Raw genomic sequence first — 22,142 nt, forward strand, 5'->3', positions numbered from 1 at the left:
TCGATGCCCACTCTAGCCCGGGCGATACGAGGAGCGGCAATGTAGCACACCGGGCTATGCTGCGCACTGGGGACATTGTGCGCTTCTCCGCATAACACAGTGCCTGCCCGGACCACCTCTCTCCACGAAAGCCACGGGAAGTTGGCTCAGGTCTCCTACCTGACTTAGCCACACACTTCCGCGTGTGCCCCCCCCCCAATACATTTTTGGGGCTGCCTCTCGGGCTTCCAGCCGCGCTGCCGTGCTGCCTCTTCATACCACCGCCTCTCGCTTTGGCTGCCTCCAGCTCTTCCGGGGCGGCAATATTCCCCAGCCTGTGTCCAGGGTCCTTCTCCGTCTAGAATCTCCTCCCATGTCCATGAGTCCGGAGATCGCTGCTTGCCCGATTACCACGCTGCTTGGTCCTAGGTTGGTGGGTGGTTCTGTAACGGGTTTCGTCCTCTTCATCTGAGGAGGAGTGCAAGGATTCCCGGAAACAGTCCCGTATGGTGGAAAACACTAATACAGGATACAACCACCCACAAACACAAAAGGAAAACAGGCTACCTAAATATGGCTCCCAATCAGAGACAACGACTGACACTGCCTCTGATTGAGAACCTACTAGGCCAAACACATAGAAAATACCTAATAGAACAAAACATAGAAAAACAACATAGAATGCCCACCCCAACTCACACCCTGACCAAACTAAAATAAAGACATAACAAAGGAACTAAGGTCAGAAGGTGACAGGTACGGAATGAACAGTGAGACCCAGGTTTGTGCAGAGTCTACGACGTTCAGAATGAGACTCATAGGAGGAAATTATTCATTTGTGACTGGTATGATCTCTATATATTCTTGAGTTAATTCGGGAGATGGTAAACTCATTAAACAAACTTTTCCTATGGTGCCCCAAATTCCTAATGAGTTAATTGTTACATGATTAATTTAATTGAGTAATAATTAGACAGTAGGTAATTATTCGATAAATAGCAGTCATCACAATAATGATAGTCACGTCACGTCACAACAAAAGATAAAAGAACGGTGATGTAAGTGTTGTTTCATACCATATTGCATTGCTGAACATTGCAAATAAAATGTATTGAAATAAGTTTCTCGYTCTGTTGGCTGTTTCTTTGAATTCCTTCTCATCATAACAGATTCAGTATTCACATTTTTATAAWWWWTTTTTTACACAAAACCATGAAACATTGTAAACAGAACTTTGATCGACAGCTAAACCACCAGAGAGAGGAGAGCAGGTGAAGCCACCGTAATGGCCACTGTTTATCAACTCTTTATTCTGTGATAACGTCTGATACAATCACTGCGGTCCTTCTTGGAAAAAGAGGCACAGTGTGAAGGGTAAACTGATTGTAAAAGAATCTTTGTGAAATAATAGTTTTAAAGCAAATGTCCTGCTACTCTACACATTTTGTCATGAGGCTCAGAGAACATTTGCAGCTTTAAAGTAACTGTCCAGTGAATGTAACTTTTCTCATACCCACATTTTGATAGTGTTTTTTTGATAGTGTATGTGATGTAAACAGAGAGGTCTACTTTCTTGGGGACCTGAATATTGACTGGTTTTCATCAAGCTGTGCACTCAAGAGGAAGCTTCTTACTGTAACCAGTGCCTGTAATCTGGTTCAGGTTATTAATCAACCTACCAGGGTGTTTACAAACACTACAGGAACAAGATCATTCACATGTATCGATCACATTTTTACTAATACTGCAGAATTTAAATCCTAAAGCTGTATCCGTTCACATTAGATGCAGTGATCACAATAGAGTGGCTATATCCAGGAGGGCCAAAGTTCCAACAGCTGGGCCTAAAATAGTGTCCGTCCGGGTTTGGCCTACCCCTACCAATTGTGCGCCACCCTGTGGTACTCCCAATCACAGCCGGATGAGATATAGCCTGAATTCAAACCAGGGATTATAGTGACGCTTCTTGCACTGAGATGCAGTGCCTTAGACCACTGCGCCACTCGGGAGCAACAAAAGATTTTGCTGTGACTCTTATGTGYATGATGTTAAAAATATTTGTTGGTCTGATGTGATTAATGAGGAGCATCCAGACGATGCACTTGATGAATTTATGAAATTGCTTCTTCCAATTATTGATAAACATCCATCTGTTAAGAAACTGACTGTTAGAACTGTTAAGGCTCTATGGATTGATGAGGAATTGAAATGCTGTATGGTTGAAAGAGATGGGGCAAAAGGGGTGGCTAATAAGCCTGGCTGCACATCTGACTGGCTTACTTATTGCAAATTGAGAAATTATGTGACTAAACTCAACAAAAAGAAGAAACTGTATTATGAAGCCAAGATCAATGATATAAAGAATGATGGAAAAAAACTTTGGAGTACTTTCAATTAGATTATGGGCAGAAAGACAAATTCAACTCCACATTTCATCGAATCAGATGGCTTATTCATCACGAAACCATTTGATGTTGCTAATTATTTTAATGGCTATTTCTCTGTAAACAAATTAACAACAGACTTTCAGCATGCTTATAGAGAAGGGCACTCAACATGTACTGCACTGACACAAATTACTGATGACTGGTTGAAATAAATTGATAAGAAGAAGATTGTGGGAGTTGTATTGTTAGATTTCAGTACAGCCTTTATTATTGACCATAACCTGTTGTTGAAAAACTTATGTTATGGCTTTTCAACCTCTACCATATCGTGGATTCAGAGCTATCTATCTAATAGAACTCAAAGGGTTTTCTTTAATGGAAGCTTCTCTAATGTCAAACATGTAAAGTGTGGTGTACCGCAGGGCAGTTCTCTAGGCCCTCTATTCTTTTCTATTTTTTACCAATGACCTGCCACTGGCATTAAACAAAGCATGTGTGTCCATGTATGCTGATGTCACGCCCTGACCATAGAGAGCCTTTTTATTCTCTATGTTGGTTAGGTCGGGGTGTGACTAGGGTGGGTAATCTAGGTAGTGTTTTTCTATGTTGGCCTGGTATGGTTCCCAATCAGAGGCAGCTGTTTATCGTTGTCTCTGATTGGGGATCATATTTAGGCAGCCATTTTCCCACTGTGTTTTGTGGGATCTTGTTTTTGTGTTGCCTGTGAGCACTCCAGAGCTTCACGTATCGTTTGCTGTTTTTTAAAATTGTTTTGTGCGTTTCACAAATAAATACCTAAATTTCTGCATACATTTTTCATAAACACAGTCTGATTAAACTAATAACACAAACAATATTACGTTTTCATGTCTTTATTGAACACACCATATTAACATTCACAGTGCAGGGTGGYAAAAGTATGTGAACCCTTGGATTTAATAACTGGTTGACCCTCCTTTGGCAGCAATAACCTCAACCAAACATTTTCTGTAGTTGCGGATCAGACCTAAACAACGGTCAGGAGGAATTTTGGACCATTCCTCTTTACAAAACTGTTTCAGTTCAGCAATATTCTTGGGATGTCTGGTGTGAACTGCTCACTTGAGGTCATGCCACAGCATCTCAATCAGATTGAGGTCAGGACTCTGACTGGGCCACTCCAGAAGGCGTATTTTCTTCTGTTGAAGCCATTGTGTTGTTGATTTACTTCTGTGTTTTGGATCGTTGTCCTGTTGCATCCCCCAACTTATTTTGAGCTTCAATTGGCGGACAGATAGCCTAACATTCAACTGCAAAATGTCTTGATAAACTTGGGAAATWWTTTTTCCGTTGATGATAGCAAGTTGTCCAGGCCCTGAGGCAGCAAAGCAGCCCCAAGCCATGATGCTTCCGCCACCATACTTTACAGTTAGGGTGAGGTTTTGATGTTGGTGTGCTGTGCTGTGCCTTTTTTCTCCACACATAGTGTTGTGTGTTCCTTCTAAACAACTCAACTGTAGTTTCATCTGTCCACAGAATATTTTGCCAGTAGCACCGTGGAACATCCAGGTGCACTTTTGCAAACTTCAGTCGTGCAGCAATGGMTTTTTTTGGACAGCAGTGGCTTCTTCCGTGGTGTCCTCCAATAAACACCATTCTTGTTTAGTGTTTTACATATCGTAGACTCGTCAACAGAGATGTTAGCATGTTCCAGATATTTCTGTAAGTCTTTAGCTGACACTCTAGGATTCTTCTTAACCTGATTGAGAATTCTGCGCTGTGCTCTTGCAGTCATCTTTGCAGGACGGCTACTCCTAGGGAGAGTAGCAACAGTGCTGAACTTTCACCATTTATAGACAATTTGTCTTACCGTGGACTGATGAACAAGGCTTTTAGAGATACTTCTGTAACCCTTTCCAGCTTTATGCAAGTCAACAATTCTTAATCTTAGGTCTTCTGAGATCCCTTTTGTTCGAGGTAAGGTTCACATCAGGCAATGCTTCTTGTGAATAGCAAACTCAAATTTTGTGAGTGTTTTTTATAGGGCAAGGTAGCTCTAACCAACATCTGCAATCTCATCTCATTGATTGGACCCCTGACTCCAATTAGCGTTTGGCGAAGTTAACAGCCTAAGGGTTCACATACTTTTTACATTTACATTACATTTAAGTCATTTAGCCTGTCTCTTATACACATCTAGATGTGTATAAGAGACAGGTATATATATATATAATATAATAATATTATAATATTAATATTTATTATTATTATTATTATTATATTATTATATATATTAATATTATAGTATATATAATAGTGGTTTCAGATGTTTTTCCAACCTACCCTGTGAATGTTTAAATTATGTATTCAATATAGACAAGAAAAATGCAATAATTTGTGGGTTATTAGTTTAAGCACACTGTTTGTCTATTGTTGTGACTTAGATGAAGATGAGATCAAATTTGATGACCAATTTATGCAGATATCCAGGTAATTCCAAAGGGTTCACATACTTTTTCTTGCCACTGTACATGTGCCTTTACATTTTTTTTATGTAGTTCTGTCCTTGAGCTGTTCTTGTCTATTGATGTTCTGTATTATGTCATTCTGTATTATGTTTCATGTTTTGTGTGGACGCCAGGAATAGTAGCTGCTGCTTTTGCAACAGCTAATGGGGATCCTAATAAAATACCAAAATACCAAGTTAAATGTAACTAAATGTAATCGGAAATGTAATCTACGTAATCCCCAAAAGTATTTATCATGAGAGGGCAAAAAACAACAAGTAGTAATACTGCATACTCCAAAAATGTTAAAACCTCACCTTTCTGGTAAAAATAGTTATACATTTCTGAGGTGTAGTGTAGGCACTTTTGAGGACACAAGTTCAAGTACACAGTATAAATAAATATTTATGTGTATTTCCTATTCAACAAAACTGTATGAATAAGGCTTGAAATTACTTATATGCTTTCTAAATATAGTATAATACAATTCTAATACGACTAACTATAAGGTTTCACCTTCCTTATAACTGTAAAATACATATTTGTATGTTTAGTGTTAGAGAAAATGTGCATATTTTCTAAAGGTCTCTGTTGATCAAAACATCTGTCCCCATCGCTGTGACCGTCTCACAGAGCTCTAGCTTGGATTCCGGAAATCATTAGGAACTCACTCGCCTTTCATTTCATATTAATCTTGTCAGTCTGTGACAAACAGAAAGTGTTTCTGTTTAAAATCTATTAATTATTTTAGATTAATGGCTATAAATCGATGTGCCACTGTGATGAAACCTACACTCTCCTGCTGTGCTACGATGTAACAATTGCAGGCATGTGGTTTGTCAGTGGCTGTGACATAGGCTTCTGCCAGGAGTTGGACAGTCGGACGAGCAAATTAAATGATAGGAAGGGCACCCCAGTGGTTTCAGATTTCACATCCTATGTCACACAGGCTCAGAATATATTACACTGTCTGTGGAAACCAGGGCTATTGCTCAATGCAAGCCATTTGAACTTTGAAAGTCCTTGAAAGGAAAATAAAGAAAAACCCTTGAATGAGTAGGTTCTAAAACTTTTGACCGGTAGTGTATTTGGGCTACAGAAGTACCATTTCTTACCGAACTTTACAGCTTCCATCCGAAAAAAGATCCTGTGAAATGACGTCAACACATACTGGAGGAGTTACTGGCTAGCTACAAGTGGCTAGCTTAGCTAATGAACTAGATATATTGGTCGCGGTGAGCATTACCAGAATGACACATAGATGAAATTGCACACCCCATTTCTGTTTGAAAATTGAGAAAGAGGCGGAGTTGGACTGTTTTACGTGTACAAAGTCGACCGGTAAAGAAAATTTCCTGCAATTCAACATTTTGCCGTTTCTTAAGACATGTTCATATATTATCTGGGGGGCCACCAAACTCCAGGGGGGGTCAAATCGACCTGTTCTGAATATTGGGTGGGGGCATGTCCCCCCAATCCCCTGTGGCAATTTCGTCTATGGAATATGGGCCCTGGCCTGTCAGCATGCTGGCTTGTCATCAATGCCACCTCACTTGAAATGTAACAAAATATAAGAATTAGCTTAGTCAGTAACTTAGCTAACTAATGAAACACGCATGTAAATATTTACAATAATAAATGATATGAAAACAACACAGCCAATTTGCAGTGAAATTAGGAGGTTGCCTGACGACTCAAACTGAATTCTTCCGCTGTTCTGTGTTCGCTACATACTTCAGTCTGAGACCTCCATTGTTGAAGTTGTTTGTGGTGAAGTCAAAGTGGAGGTTGTTGTACAAAACAAAGTAATCAGCGATTGGATAATCTCTAACCAATCAGCGTATCAAAACCAACAACACATTTTCAAAACGCCGCTTTACCCAAGTCTGTTCTGGCTCTGACCTAACCCAAAGGTTTCTGGGACCAATCAGAACGGTTAGAATGTGTTCGCATTCTGGAAATCGTCTGGGAGGTACTCAGATCCAGAATCATTGCAGAGAAGAAACTAACGTCCGTGGTTGTGGTGTTGCGCTTGGCCAGAGCAAGGAGTTTGGGTAACCAGGCAAATTAGGAGCGGCATTTTTCTTAAACTTTCAATGACCAATATATACCAAAACATCAAAAAGCAGGCAGGGGAACAAACTAGTTTGACAAAAAGTGTTAAATAGTCAGTAACTACTGTAGCTAGTCTTAAAAATATAGCTGCCAATTATATACATAGCTGTTATTTTCTAGAAACCTGCCCATATGGAAAAGTAATACATGTACACCGAGTGTACAAATCATTAAAAACACCTGCTCTTTCCATGACATAGACTGACCAGGTGAATGCTATGATACCTTATTTAGAGTTGAAGTCGGAATATGACATACACCTTAGCCAAATATATTTAAACTCAGTTTTTCACAATTCCTCGCATTTTTCTAGTAAAAATTCCCTGTTTTAGGTCAGTTAGGATCACCACTTTATTTTAAGAATGTGAAATGTCAGAATAGTAGCAGAGATAATGATTTATTTAGCTTTTATTTCTTTCATCACATTCCCAGTGGGTCAGAAGTTACATACACTCAATTAGTATTTGGTAGCATTGCCTTTAAATTGTTTACCTTGGGTCCAACATTTTGGGTAGCCTTCCACAAGCTTCCCAATAAGTTGGGTGAAATTTGGCCCATTCCTCCTGACAAGAGCTGGTGTAACTGAGTCAGGTTTGTAGCCTTCTTGCTCGCACACGCTTTTTCAGTTCTGCCCACAAATTCTCTATAGAATTTAGGTCAGGGCTTTGTGATGGCCCACTCCAATACCTTGACTTTGTTGTCCTTAAGCCATTTTGCCACAACTTTGGAAGTATGCTTGGGGACATTGTCCATTTGGAAGATCCATTTGCGACCAAGCTTTAACTTCCTGACTGATGTCTTGAGATGTTGCTTCAATATATCCACATAATTTTCTTACCTCATGATGCCATCTATTTTGTGAAGTGCACCAGTCCCTCCTGCAGCAAAGCACCCCCATAACATGATGCTGCCACCCCCGTGCTTCACAGTTGGGATGGTGTTCTTCGGCTTGCAAGCCTCCCCCTTTTTCCTCCAAACATAACGTTGTCATTATGGCCAAACAGTTCTATTTTTTTTACATCAGACCAGAGGACATTTCTCAAAACTATGATCTTTGTCCCATGTGCAGTTGCAAACCGTAGTCTGGCTTTTTTTTGGTGGTTTTGGAGCAGTGGCTTCTTCTCCTTGCTGAGCTGCCATTCAGGTTATGTCGATATAGGACTCGTTTTACTGTGGATATAGATACTTTTTACTTGTTTCCTCCAGCATCTTCACAAGGTCCTTTGCTGTTGTTCTGGGATTGATATGCACTTTTCACACCAAAGTATGATCATCTCTAGGAGGCAGAACGCGTCTCCTTCCTGAGCGATATGACGGCTGCGTGGTCCCATGGTGTTTATATTTGCATACTATTGTTTGTACAGATGAACGTGGTACCTTCAGGCGTTTGGAAATTGCTCCCAAGGATGAACCAGACTTGTGGAGGTCTACAATTTTGTTTCTGATTTCTTTAGATTTTCCCATGATGTCAAGCAAAGAGGCACTGAGTTTGAAGGTAGGCCTTGAAATACATCCACAGTTACACCTCCAATTGACTAAAATGATGTCAATTAGCCTATCAGAAGCTTGACATGACCATGACATCATTTTCTGTAATTTTCCAAGCTGTTTAAAGGCACAGTCAACTTAGTGTATGTAAACTTCTGACCCACTGGAATTGTGATACAGTGAAATAATCTGTCTGTAAACAATTGTTGGAAAATGACTTGTGTCATGCACAAAGTAGATGTCCTAACCGACTTGCCAAAACTATAGTTTGTTAACAAGAAATTTGTGGAGTGGTTGAAAAACGTATGTAAACGTATGTAAACTTCCGACTTCAACTGTAAGTTAAGCAAATCGCCTWATTGTTTGGGATATTTTTAAATGCTCCTTTAGAGGTCATTCAATTCAATATTCATCAATAATAAAAAAGCAGTTTCTGGCTAAAGAGACAAGACTAACAAGGGAAATACATGAACTAATAGTACAGGTACACCACCGTTCAAAAGTTTGGGGTCACAGAAATGTCCTTGTTTTTGAAAGAAAATCACATTTGTTATCCAATAAAATAACATCAAATTGATCAGAAATACAGTGCTGACATTGTTAATGTTGTAAACGACTATTGTAGCTGGAAACGGCAAATGTTTCTACATAGGCGTACAGAGGCCCATTATCAGCAACCATCACTCCTGTGATCCAATGGCACATTGTGTTAGCTAATCCAAGTTTATCATTTAATGGACAAAGAAGTTTCCTTTCTTTCAAAAACAAGGACATTTCTAAGTGACCCCAAACTTTTGAACTGCTGTGTAGATAGCAATAAAAACGATACTACAGAGATACAAAATAAGTTAGAGGAAAATCAAAAAGAATTGGAGGAACTTATTCAAGAATGATCTAATGTAATGTATTACAAAAATAAAGCAAACTGGATGGAATATGGAGAAAAATGCACCAGGAACGCTAACAAAAATATTTTGCAGAAACTCGTTACTGAGAGTCATCTATGATTCTCCGAATTATATTTTAAGAGGAAGCTAAATATTTTAAGCAGTTCTCTTTTCTGTCTCATCCTTACTGTAAGGAATTATTTCCCCCCCKKKAAAAATATGGAAAATTCATGTACAGAAAGATCAGTGCGAAGGCCAAATTACAGAGGACTAACTTTTTGAGGCTATTAAATCCTTTCAGTCTGTAAAAACTCCAGGGCTTGATGGCATACCGGTAGAGGTATATCAAGCCTTTTTTGATATACTCAAAACTCCATTGTTAGCTTGTTTTAACTACTCCTATAGAAATGGTAGTCTGTTAGGTACTTAGCGGGAAAGTCTGATTTCACTATTATTAAAACAAGACCCAGATGGTAAATATAAAGATCCAGTCTATCTTAAAAACTGGAGGCCTCACACTTCAATGTGTGATGCAAAAATACTAGCAAAATGCTTAGCATAGGTTTTACCAGGTATTGTTCATCCTGATCAGACAGGTTTRTTACATGGATGATACATTGGAGATAATATACAAAAACTACTAGAAATAATAGAACATCATGAAACATCTCAGAAGCATTCATAGCGGATTTTGAAAAGGCCTTTCAAAKCTGGATTTTATTTATAAATGCCTGGATGTTTTCAATGTTGGTGATTCCCTTATAAAATGGGTAAAAGTAATGTATAACAACCCCAGGTGTAAAATAGTAAATAACGGCTACTTCTCAGAGAGTTTTGAATTGTCAAGCGGAGTTAAACAAGGGTGTCCGCTGTCACCATATCTATTTGTTATGGCCATCGAAATGCTAGTTATTAAAATCAGAGGAAATATCAACATTAGAGGATTAGAAATCCAAGGCTTAAAAACAAAGGTGTCCATGTATGCCGATGACTCAAGTTTTATATGAAGTCCGCAAGCTAGATCCCTGCAATATCTCATTGAAGATCTAGATAACTTTTCTGGACTCTCTGGACTAAAACCTAATTATGATAAGTGTACAATATTACATATTGGATGTTTAAAAAATACAACTTCTACACTACCCTGCTGTTTGCCTATAAAATGGGCTGACGGTGAAGTAGACATGCTTGGTATTCATATCACAAAATACATAAATGAGCTCTCCACAATGAATTTCAAAAGAAACCTTAATAGACAAGATCCTGCAACCATGGAGGTAAATACCTGTCTATTTATGGAAGAATTGCCCTGATTAACTCCTTAGTCGTATCTCAGTTTACTCACTTACTTATGGCGCTGCCTACTTACTTCTCATGATTCATTTTCAAATCATATGAGCAAAAAATATTTGGCTTTATCTAGGACCCTAAACCACACAAGATAAAGCACTAAACCTCTCTCTAAAAGCTTCACTTATTCAAAAGTTTTACTTGAACCCTAAATGGTTCTCAAGTAGATTACTAAGAAAAGCGCATCCATTATTAAAACATTTCCCATTTGCCTTTGTGCAGATTGTCATGTCTCATTTTCGATTATTTGAAAATTATATATTTTTCAAGGTATCTCTATTTTTTTAACAAGCATTGCAGAGCTGATTACAATTTTAATTTCCTCCCCCTGAAAAGATAGAACAAATATGATCTATTCTCAAGTATGTCTGCATAAAGCAGTGACATCGAAAAAGCTTTGAATTAATCAGCACCTTGGAGAGTGCTGTCCGTTTCACCATCATACGACTTGGCTCTTTACTCTGTCTGCTGCGCTGCTATGTTGTGTTAGACACTTTTTTTCTCAATGTGTTCCGGTATCTCGGAGCCCCCAGGACCTCCCAATTTACAAATTAAGCACTGCTCTCGCATACAGAGATCGGAAAACGATAAAATGCATGTGTGCTTATCGTAGTATTTACCATCCGGTACATAGCATAGAACCATCCTTGCTTCTGATCGACGCAGAGACCTAAGACTAGCTAGCTAGCACAAAGGCTTGGGTAATTAAAAACAATTATAGTAATTTTAAGCTAGCTGTCCTCCGGCTACACCATGGTGCTATCCTAGATTGCTGTTGAGACTACTGTAGACCTTCATTGCAATATAGTGTTTTAATAAATTATTTGGTGAAGGGATTTAATATAGTTTTATCTAAAAAGGATAACCTTTTAAATGTTTAAAACGTTTTTTAAATGAAATTCACCGAGGATGGTCCTCCGCTTCCTCCTCTGAGGAACCTCCACTGCCATTCATGATATCAAAATTATAGTTTTAACCATGTTTTGAGACTATATACTGTTTGCTTACATTGGAGTAAAACAAGATCATATTTTGGGTTCTGGTGGGGTGCGACAGTTGAACTGAGGCGTTTACAAGTTATATTCTTCAAGAATCAATGGATACATATAAGTTCAAAACATGTATGTAGCAACTGCTGATTGCCAATTTAATGTCTGCACATTGTACAAACTATATATCAATGCCAATTGGAGACTACCCCACTGGAAGAAAAGGTCAACCACCTGTGGTGTCAAATGCCTGTCTCTGCCACCTCAGAAAAAGCAATGCCTTGCCCACAACAAGGTAGTGAAGGGAGAGGGAGGCAAAAGCACCAGTCAAGATCCAGGTGGGGAAACTACTGGCAGACCATGCCAGGGCTGCCCACAACAGAGAACAAAGAAAGTCGTTTTAGGACTATCTTAAAATACTTGTCTCACCTCCACATTATGCAATACCATTTAGCCTAAGCTATGATATTGGATAGCCTATTTGTATCAAGTATTTATTTTCAGTGTGAATGATGGAAAGTAACATTTTTGTTCAAATTATTAATAGGCATCAGGAAGGTGCATGTAATGGTTTTCTGTAATGACTGTATTTATGCTCTGCAACCACATTCTCTGTGTCTACATTCATAGGTCATGGACAGGACACACCAGACCTAAAGCCATCATCTTGGGTGGTGCACACCCCAGGCTGGCAAACTTGGATAAGCTGTTCTTTGTCCTTGATGTGATGTTCCTCAAGGTGACATTCTGGTGAAATCAATCCTAATTTATTATGTATGTACAGTGGGGAGAACAAGTATTTGATACACTGCCGATTTTGCAGGTTTTCCTACTTACAAAGCATGTAGAGGTCTGTAATTTTTATCATAGTACACTTCAACTGTGAGAGACGGAATCTAAAACAAAATCCAGAAAATCACATTGTATGATTTTAAATAATTAATTTGCATTTTATTGCATGACATAAGTATTTGATCACTACCAACCATAAGAAATTCCGGCTCTCACAGACCTGTTAGTTTTTCTTTAAGAAGCCCTCCTGTTCTCCACTCATTACCGTATTAACTGCACCTGTTTGAACTCGTTACCTGTATAAAAGACACCTGTCCACACACTCAATCAAACAGATTCCAACCTCTCCACAATGGCCAAGACCAGAGAGCTGTGTAAGGACATCAGGATAAAATTGTAGACCTGCACAAGGCTGGGATGGGCTACAGGACATAGGCAAGCAGCTTGGTGAGAAGGAAACAACTGTTGGCACAATTATTAGAAAATGGAAGAAGTTCAAGATGACGGTCAATCACCCTCGGTCTGGGGCTCCATGCAAGATTTCACCTCGTGGGGCATCAATGATCATGAGGAAGGTGAGGGATCAGCCCAGAACTACACGGCAGGACCTGGTCAATGACCTGAAGAGAGCTGGGACCACAGTCTCAAAGAAAACCATTAGTAACACACTACGCCGTCATGGATTAAAATCCTGCAGCGCACGCAAGGTCCCCCTGCTTAAGCCAGTGCATGTCCAGGCCTGTCTGAAGTTTGCCAATGACCATCTGGATGATCCAGAGGAGGAATGGGAGAAGGTCATGTGGTCTGATGAGACAAAAATAGAGCTTTTTGGTCTAACTCCACTCGCCATGTTTGGAGGAAGAAGAAGTATGAGTACACCCCAAGAACACCATCCCAACCGTGAAGCATGGAGGTGGAACATCATTCTTTGGGGATGCTTTTCTGCAAAGGGGACAGGACGACTGCACCGTATTGAGGGGAGGATGGATGGGGCCATGTATCGCGAGATTTTGGCCAACAACCTCCTTCCCTCAGTAAGAGCATTGAAGATGGGTCGTGGCTGGGTCTTCCAGCATGACAACGACACGAAGCACACAGCCATGCAACTAAGGAGTGGCTCCGTAAGAAGCATCTCAAGGTCCTGGAGTGGCCTAGCCAGTCTCCAGACCTGAACCCAATAGAAAAATCTTTGGAGGGAGCTGAAAGTCCGTATTGCCCAGCGACAGCCCCGAAACCTGAAGGATCTGGAGAAGATCTGTAGGGAGGAGTGGCCAAAATTCCCTCTGCCAGTGTGTGCAAACCTAGTCAAGAACTACAGGAAACGTATGATCTCTGTAATTGCAAACAAAGGTTTCTGTACCAAATATTAAGTTCTGCTTTTCTGATGTATCAAATACTTATGTCATGCAATAAAATGCAAATTAATTATTTAAAAATCATACAATGTGATTTTCTGGATTTTTGTTTTAGATTCCGTCTCTCATAGTTGAAGTGTACCTATGATAAAAAATTACAGACCTCTACATGCTTTGTAAGTAGGAAAACCTGCAAAATCGGCAGTGTATCAAATACTTGTTCTCCCCACTGTATATAATTAGTCTACCATAATTATATCTTCAGATTAACTGCATAATATCCTACAAAAGCTAATTTGATGGGTAGCCAGGCTGGGACTCCCTATGACAATCAGTCCTACACCTTTGTCCAGAGGTGTCAAACTCAATTCCTGGAGAGCCACGTGTCTATTGGGTTATTTCCTTTGAATTCATTTTCAATTAAGACCCAGAAAACCAGGTGAGAGGAGTTCCAAAATAATAAACCCACAAACACTTGCCTCTCCAGGAATTTTGTTTGACACCCCTGCCTTAGTCCTTACGTCAAGAGGTCTAAGCATAACAATACATTTTAAATGCCCAAAACAATACATTTTAAATGCCCAAATTCAGAATGAATTGTTCTTCCAAAAATAATATGGTCGCTGGGATTTGTTTATTTTGATTGCAGAAAGATTTACGGCCTATATAAACAGCAGCATGGCCTTGATTTTAAGTCCCAATGAGGGGATTGATCAAGCTGGCCCAGGCACCCAGGTGGGAGATTTCACCGGGTGAAAAGTGGTTACATTCGTTTTGAAACCGGGCTTCCTCGTGGGCGTGAGCCGGGTGAAATAGCGAAGTCGGCTTAAAACAAAATGGACGTATGTCAAGCACGTGGAGTAATTATTACAACACATGCAAAGTGTTTACTCTTGATAAAAACGCATATTTACTTTATCTGCCTTAAACCAGTTTAATAATACATGTATGTCTCAATACTTATGTAAATAAGGTATTTAAAAATAAAATAAAATACATTTGCTAAAATTTCTAAAAACATGTTTTCGCTTTGTCATTATGGGGTAATGTGTGTAAATTGAGTATTATTTTTCCAATTAAACCATTTTAGAATAAGGCTGTAATGTAACAAAACGTGGAAAAAGTCAAGGGGTCTGAATACTTTCCGAAGGCACCGTATGTCGTTGCACTATACACTACATTGGATGTATCTTCATGTTGTCTTTTTTCTTTCCTGCTGCCAGGACCAACCACCTGCCTGGCTCAGAACCAGTCCTGCCTGGCCCAGTCCACTGCTTCTTGCCCCTCACTGTGCTGGGTAACACAGGGTCACAAACTATAACAGGCTGGAAAAGTAAATGAAAGAAGTTGTCAGTGAGTTTCAAGATAGTACACTGCTCAAAAAAATAAAGGGAACACTTAAACAACACAATGTAACTCCAAGTCAATCACACTTCTGTGAAATCAAACTGTCCACTTAGGAAGCAACACCGATTGACAATAAATTCCACATGCTGTTGTGCAAATGGAATAGACAAAAGGTGGAAATTAACAAATTGCACATTTGTGGCCTGCTGGAGGTCATTTTGCAGGGCTCTGGCAGTGCTCCTCCTTGCACAAAGGCGGAGGTAGCGGTCCTGCTGCTGGGTTGTTGCCCTCCTACGGCCTCCTCCACGTCTCCTGATGTACTGGCCTGTCTCCTGGTAGCGCCTCCATGCTCTGGACACTACGCTGACAGACACAGCAAACCTTCTTGCCACAGCTCGCATTGATGTGCCATCCTGGATGAGCTGCACTACCTGAGCCACTTGTGTGGGTTGTAGACTCCGTTTCATGCTACCACTAGAGTGAAAGCACCGCCAGCATTCAAAAGTGACCAAAACATCAGCCAGGAAGCATAGGAACTGAGAAGTGGTCTGTGGTCACCACCTGCAGAATCACTCCTTTATTGGGGGTGTCTTGCTAATTGCCTATAATTTCCACCTTTTGTCTATTCCATTTGCACAACAGCATGTGAAATTTATTGTCAATCGGTGTTGCTTCCTAAGTGGACAGTTTGATTTCACAGAAGTGTGATTGACTTGGAGTTACATTGTGTTGTTTAAGTGTTCCCTTTATTTTTTTGAGCAGTGTAGGTAACCGGCTATGCAGCCTCAAAGACAAGAATAGGCACACAAAAAGGGCAAGGACATAATTTCTAACCACTATGCCTTCCTACCATTGGGGCCCAGGATAGTGGAAGTGGCTTCTAGCTTTATACCTGCCTCCATTAGGCTATTGAGTGAGTGCTGCACTATCCTCCTTGGCACCCTGGCTGCCTATTTAGCGATTTATGGATACATTTATTAATAGGCTACACCCGCATGCACTGTATTTTATTTGCTAATGTACACATGCCCTGTTTTGTTGTGTAATAATGCACTGTTGTGTGTTTTAAATTAAAGTGTGCTTGATGTATCTGACAGCACAAATTAAAATCCTTCTGGGAAAATAAAGTTAGTCACACATGTTATGTTTTGCTATGAAGTGTTTCCAATAGCCTTAACTTGAATATTGTCAAATGAGTGATGCAACATGACTGTGCAGTTTATCTCTGCCACAGGCTATTTACTTGTGTACAAGACACATTCTTATTACTTTTCCATACTGGCAACACTTGTCTTCTGTTGTTGAGGGTCCAAGTGGGAGTGAGGTCAGTGAAGATGAGGGAGGTAAAGCAGGGGCAGGAGGAGTTGGCAGAGTAAGCCTATATGTAAACTGAGCAGGATGTGTTTAAGAGAATGAAATGGAGAGTTAGATGTATGATATGGGATATTTTATGCTGATAAATGGTGAATTCCTGATCTACCATGACCTATTTACAAATGGGTTAAAATAAGGTTRGGTTAAGAGGGATTAGGGCTATATGGTTATGTGCTTAATAACCAAATCCCATACTTTACTCTTGAAATATAACTTTCTCAAAATGTCTACGTTATTCTCGAAATTGACTTTGCCTAAATTAAATGTTTATTCTCAAAATATTGTCACTTTATTTATTTTTTAAAGTCCTACTGATGCAAGGAGAATAAATATCCAAGTACCACCACCCATAGATTTCTTTATCTTCACATGGCCCTAATACTCTCCCGTAAAACACAGCCCTTATTTGAAGTGTTTCTAAAATCCCCTATTGGGAAAAACAAATGGTGGAAAAACGATTTGAACCATTTCAGTATTATTACTCATACTGTGGTACTCTGAGAGTTTTGGCTAGCTATTGTCCAATTTAATGGCTCATCAAGGCGTGAACTGTGACCAGCCTCCATCACTACTGTAAGACCAGTATTCTAATAAAAAGATAGAATCTAGAGTACTTTTTCATTAACATCTGTGTTTTAATTAATAAAATATTGAAATTCGTTTATTTTTTTTGAATTTCTAAATGCAGATTTGTATTAAGGTACTGTACAGTGTGAAACAGGACAATGAGTTTTACTGTACATACTGTAGGCAGCTGTTTGTAATCACCTCAGCTAGGAAAGGAAGTGATTATGAGATCGGTCTGCAATATGCCTAATTCCTTAGATAAGCGAGAGCAGTCCATGTCCAGACTTCCTCGGTGACCTCAAGTACTCATTTACTCTGTCTTTGATGTTTTTTCGGGTTACATCACTCATGGAAGGAAACTTCTGAGACACAGTGGTCCTGATGAACATTCGGAGGTTCACTGGCAAGCCAAATTTTCCTCGTGATCCATCCCAGTTGGTATTCTGTTCCCACTCGCGGTATCTCTCTTCGCTTACGCATGCACGGAATAGCAAAACAGCATAGCGGTCCGGACGGCCCCCGCTGCGGTTGGTGAGCAGTTCGTCATATTCTGGTGTCAGATGAGGAATGGAAATGTCAGGATGTACCTTCGAGCGGTATACATTTGAGCGTTTTGGGTAAAGAGTGCCCTGCTGCTGGGCGTGTGCATATTCCTCCCCCTTCCTCTTTTGGCGCCATGCAATGGACTGGGGCACAGCTGGGCGGTGGAAAGGTGGTGAGGAAAGAGTGGGGTCCAGGGACTGGCTTGCTGTGGCCTGGCCTGTGGCAGCAGCGGGGCCTCGATCCTGCAGGACAGACACAGAATCAGAATACCTATAAGTAATTCTACTTTAATCTATTCATATACCTTCTCACTGATGGCACTAAATACTCAAGTTACTTTCATGGGATTCCCTTTCATCTAACAGACCTGCTGCCATTTCATTGCTCCATTTTCCCTTATGTGAGTCTTCTGTTTTAATGTTTTATGAGAGTACCCTTTACCTTACAGCAATAATCACAGACCTGGCACTGCAAAGATTTCTTATCATGAGTCTCCATGTGTAGGTTCAGATTATATTTAAGAGACATATGTGCAAAAAAATAAAAAATATGACATTTCCATTTAATCAAATGTGTGTCAACATTAGTTTCAAGATTACCTATTAAACTTTGTTTTGAATTAAAGCATTCTACACACACACACACACAGGTTCTCTCTCACTAGCATGCACTCTGATCATAACAGAAAACGTGGTGTGAAAGGAATCCCCACATAACGTGCCCCAATGAAGAACAGCAGTACTAATTTGACTGACCCGTGCTCTCTTTGATTCCGGTGGCTTTGACCCTGATGGAAGCTCTCCACTCGCCACACGATCTACACTGAGGATTACTCTGTTTTCACGCTGAACAGCAGAATAGTGATTAAATGCAGAGAGGGGCTGAGGTTCACTGGTTGGTTCTAATGACATGTAGCCCTCTCCATCAGGTTCTGTTTTGATCTGTTCTATTGAAGTGCTTGGTAGAGAGGGTCCCTGTTCATATTCCTCACTTTGGGTTTGGTAAAGATGTGAAGGCTCAGTTGAGACCTGATTCTGGCACAAGCTTTTGACACAAGCAATTGTGAATATAACATTAGGGTCTTTTGACTCCAGAGCATGAAGCTGCTCTCTCCCATGGCTGGTCCTGAGCTCCTGCTCATTAATCTGTGTGGGCTCTGGGTCCTCCTGCCTCAGACTGGAGTTCAACTCCTGTTCACAGTGCTGCTGTTCAGGGGGAACCTTTTCAGAGACAGTGAGCTGCTGTAGGTCTGGAGGAAGGATGAAACAGATGACTAAGTGAATTCAGCTGACAACAATAATAAACCAAGACAACATAATTGTGACCCCCCCACACACACACCTGTGAAGCTATACATGTACTTGGTTATTTACTTAAAGGGTGTATATGAAACAAGTGGTCATGGAGAAGGAAATCCTTCACCGGGGACCACAGTATTGTTTTTCTGTTTATTGATGAAAATGATATTCCTAGAAATGAATCAATAGGAATTTTAAACCAACAGTTTGCAAAGTAGTTCTGAATGTTCGGGACGTTTGGCGTTCTGAAACAATGGACTTTGACGTTACTCGAGGAACCAGTCAATCAACTGCAGCATACTAACCAGAAAATGTAGAAATATTTTTCATGAAATCTATAGCCCACTGCCTAATACCAGAATTAAGATGATCCAGCCTATTCATTCATATAGGCATCGATTCTAGAAATACAAATATATCTATTTTGAGCATCCATATGCAACATGCCTACATGCTCAATGGCTTGCGGTTCACATTTGCAGTGCTGATCATGCAATGCATGCTAGCAGCCCGGGAGCTACATTGGTGGATAACCTTACCTACTTCGGTGCATAATAATCACCATAGAATAATGCATCATGAACTCCTTTAGGCCTACTGGCACATGACAGGCAGCCAAAGGTAGGCTACCTCTTTTTATTACTAGTTATTGATTCATTAAAATGACCGTACCATTTCTGTTGTCAATACTGCGACCACAATACAGTAGCCTAGTAACTACAGTAGCGTAGTTGAAAGGTGGCTGTAGCAGTGGAGACGAGGGAGCTCAAGTCTATTAGGTTCGTCCAGGTTTGGCCGGGGTAGGCCGTCATTGTAAATACGATTTTGTTCTTAACTGACTTGCCTAGTTAAATAAAGGTAAAATAAAAAAATAAAAATATTACAAGCAGCACCCGGCCAATCAATCAGGTGGTTCATTTGAAATGCTCCGTTATTAAAATAAATTAATTGTTTTGCTCCATGAAGTAACCCAACAATGTGTACACTGGCATCTTGTCTATTTCAAATCTTCCCTCATTGACAGATCGGTGGGTCCACCCTAAAGTGCCGCATGTCATGATGACACTCACCTGTCTCGATCAATGAGAGAAGATTTTAAATAGACAAAATGGCAGTGTACACATTGTTGGATTACTTCATTGAGTAAAACATTTATTTTAATAACGGAGCATTTTKGAAATCCAATGATCCAACTGCAACTGAACACAGACATTTTAGAAGATACATGTTTTGCCGAATCGAGAATGAAGAGTATCGCCAAGTTAAGGTTGGTCGAAAATTCTCTGTGCTAGCCAAACAGTACTACCCTGTAACGGGTCATGAGAATCACATTAGCCTGTTACAAATCTATTTACACTTAAAAATATAAAACGCAACAAGTTAGTCCTATGTTTCATGAGCTGAAATAAAAGATCCCAGAAATGTTCCATACACACCCCAAAAAAATTCTCAAATGTTGTGTACAAATTTCTTTACATCCCTGTTAGTGAGCATTTCTCCTTTGCCAAGATAATCCATCCAGTTGACAGGTGTGGCATATCTAGAAACTGATTAAACAGCATGATCATTACACAGTTGCAACTTATGCTGGGGACAAAAAACGTGCAGTTTTGTCACACAACACAAATGCCACAGATGTCTCAAGTTGAGGGAGTGTGCATAGACATGCTGACTGCAGGAATGTCCACCAGAACAGAACCAGAACTGTTCCACCAGAGAATTTAATGTTAATTTCTCTACCAACGTCTTTTTAGAGAATTTGGCAGCACGTCCAACCGGCCTCACAACCGCAGAACACGTGTATGGCGTTGTGTGGACGAGCCGTTTGCTGATGTCAACGTTGTGAATAGAGTGCCCCATAATGGTGGGGTTATGGTATGGGCAAACATAAGCGACGGACAACAAACCCAATTGCATCTTATCTATGGCAATTTGAATGCACAAAAATACTGTCTACCATAAGCCACATCAAACGTTGTTTTAGAGAATTTGGCAGTACGTCCAACTGGCCTCACAACCGCAGACCACGTGTAACCACACATSTGGCTGAGGAGTATGTGTGTCTGTGGGGAAAACTCATTCTGATTGGCTGGGCCTGGCTCCCCAGTGGGTAGGCCTGGCTCCTAAGTGGGTGGGTCTATGCCCTCCCATAACTGCGCCCCTACCCAGTCGTGTGAAATCCATAGAGGGTCTGACTCAACTAAGTAAAATCGTTGAAATTGTTGCATGTTGAGTTTATATTTRTTTATTCATATGCCACCAGTTTAGCGACTGTTTTTCTGCAAATGCACGTAAAAAGTAGTTTAAAACAAAGTTTAACTTTTAAAATTAGGTCAAATTAGATTGCTATTGGTTGTGAATAGGCTACTGGATGGGTGGTTGTTGTTGAGTTCTTTTCTAACAGTTGTTTTCCCTGCTAGAATGTTTCATATACACACATTTTAATCAATTAACGTTACTAACCCGATCTATGCAACTTTATATCTGGTTTAAGAACGATATCAAGCAGCCTCCGTAGCTTCTCGTTCTCCTCCTTAGAACGATAGATTTCTTCCTGGTACTCTGCCACCGTTTTTTCAACAGCCCCAAATATCTCATCAGCAACTGCTGTTAATCGTTCATTGAGAAGCACTCTCAGCAACGATATTTTAGCCATTTTCGCAGAATGAAAGTCGTTGTTCTGTCCTGTCCGAACAGAATTCCACATGTACTCTCTTGCTACGGAACAGCACAAAACAATGAGGTGTGCGCATGCTCTGTTCCTCGTTAATCCACTGAGCGGCTTGACAGAAGTTTCATTACCGCCACCTGCTGTGGAGTTCTGATTCAACTGGGGTGTCCATAAAGCGGCTAGTAGCAAAGATTTGAAATGAATTGATCCATGAGTAATAATAATAATTGCCTTCAGATGTTATTCCACGTTGGACACTTAAGCAATAAGGCCCGTGGGGGTGTAGTATATGGCCAATACACGATGTATTATGGCTGTACGTACAACGCAACGCAGAGTGCCTGGATACAGCTCTATCTGTGGTATATTGGCAATCTCCCACAAACCCCTGAGGTGCGTTATTGCTATTATTGCTATTATAAACAGTTTACCAATGTAATTAGGTATACAGTCTGATAGAACATGGCTTTCAGCCAATCAGCATTCAGGGCTCGAACCCCCCAGTTTATAGTAG

The 22,142-nt window shown here is 40.2% G+C and overlaps 1 protein-coding gene across 2 annotated transcripts; it reads right to left on the reverse strand.

Annotated features, from left to right (window-relative positions):
- Nucleotides 1-14,343: 14,343 nt before the first annotated feature.
- On the reverse strand, nucleotides 14,344-21,726 carry LOC111981691 (uncharacterized). Of its 2 annotated transcripts, XR_002879620.2 has the most exons (4): nucleotides 21,421-21,726; nucleotides 18,415-18,908; nucleotides 17,318-17,901; nucleotides 14,344-15,153 (listed from the first exon to the last, which is right to left on the reverse strand). XR_002879620.2 is itself a non-coding variant. In XM_024013095.2 (3 exons), exons 1-3 carry the CDS (start codon nucleotides 21,662-21,664, stop codon nucleotides 17,371-17,373), a joined length of 1,269 nt encoding a protein of 422 aa, XP_023868863.1. In that variant the 5' UTR covers nucleotides 21,665-21,726; the 3' UTR covers nucleotides 17,161-17,370. The 2 variants fall into 2 exon arrangements, 1 of the variants encoding a protein (XP_023868863.1); XM_024013095.2 differs by lacking the exon at nucleotides 14,344-15,153 and having other exon boundaries at nucleotides 17,161-17,901.
- Nucleotides 21,727-22,142: the final 416 nt, after the last annotated feature.

The sequence above is a fragment of the Salvelinus sp. IW2-2015 genome, linkage group LG20, assembly GCF_002910315.2.
Source record: "Salvelinus sp. IW2-2015 linkage group LG20, ASM291031v2, whole genome shotgun sequence".
Lineage (NCBI taxonomy): Eukaryota > Metazoa > Chordata > Actinopteri > Salmoniformes > Salmonidae > Salvelinus > Salvelinus sp. IW2-2015.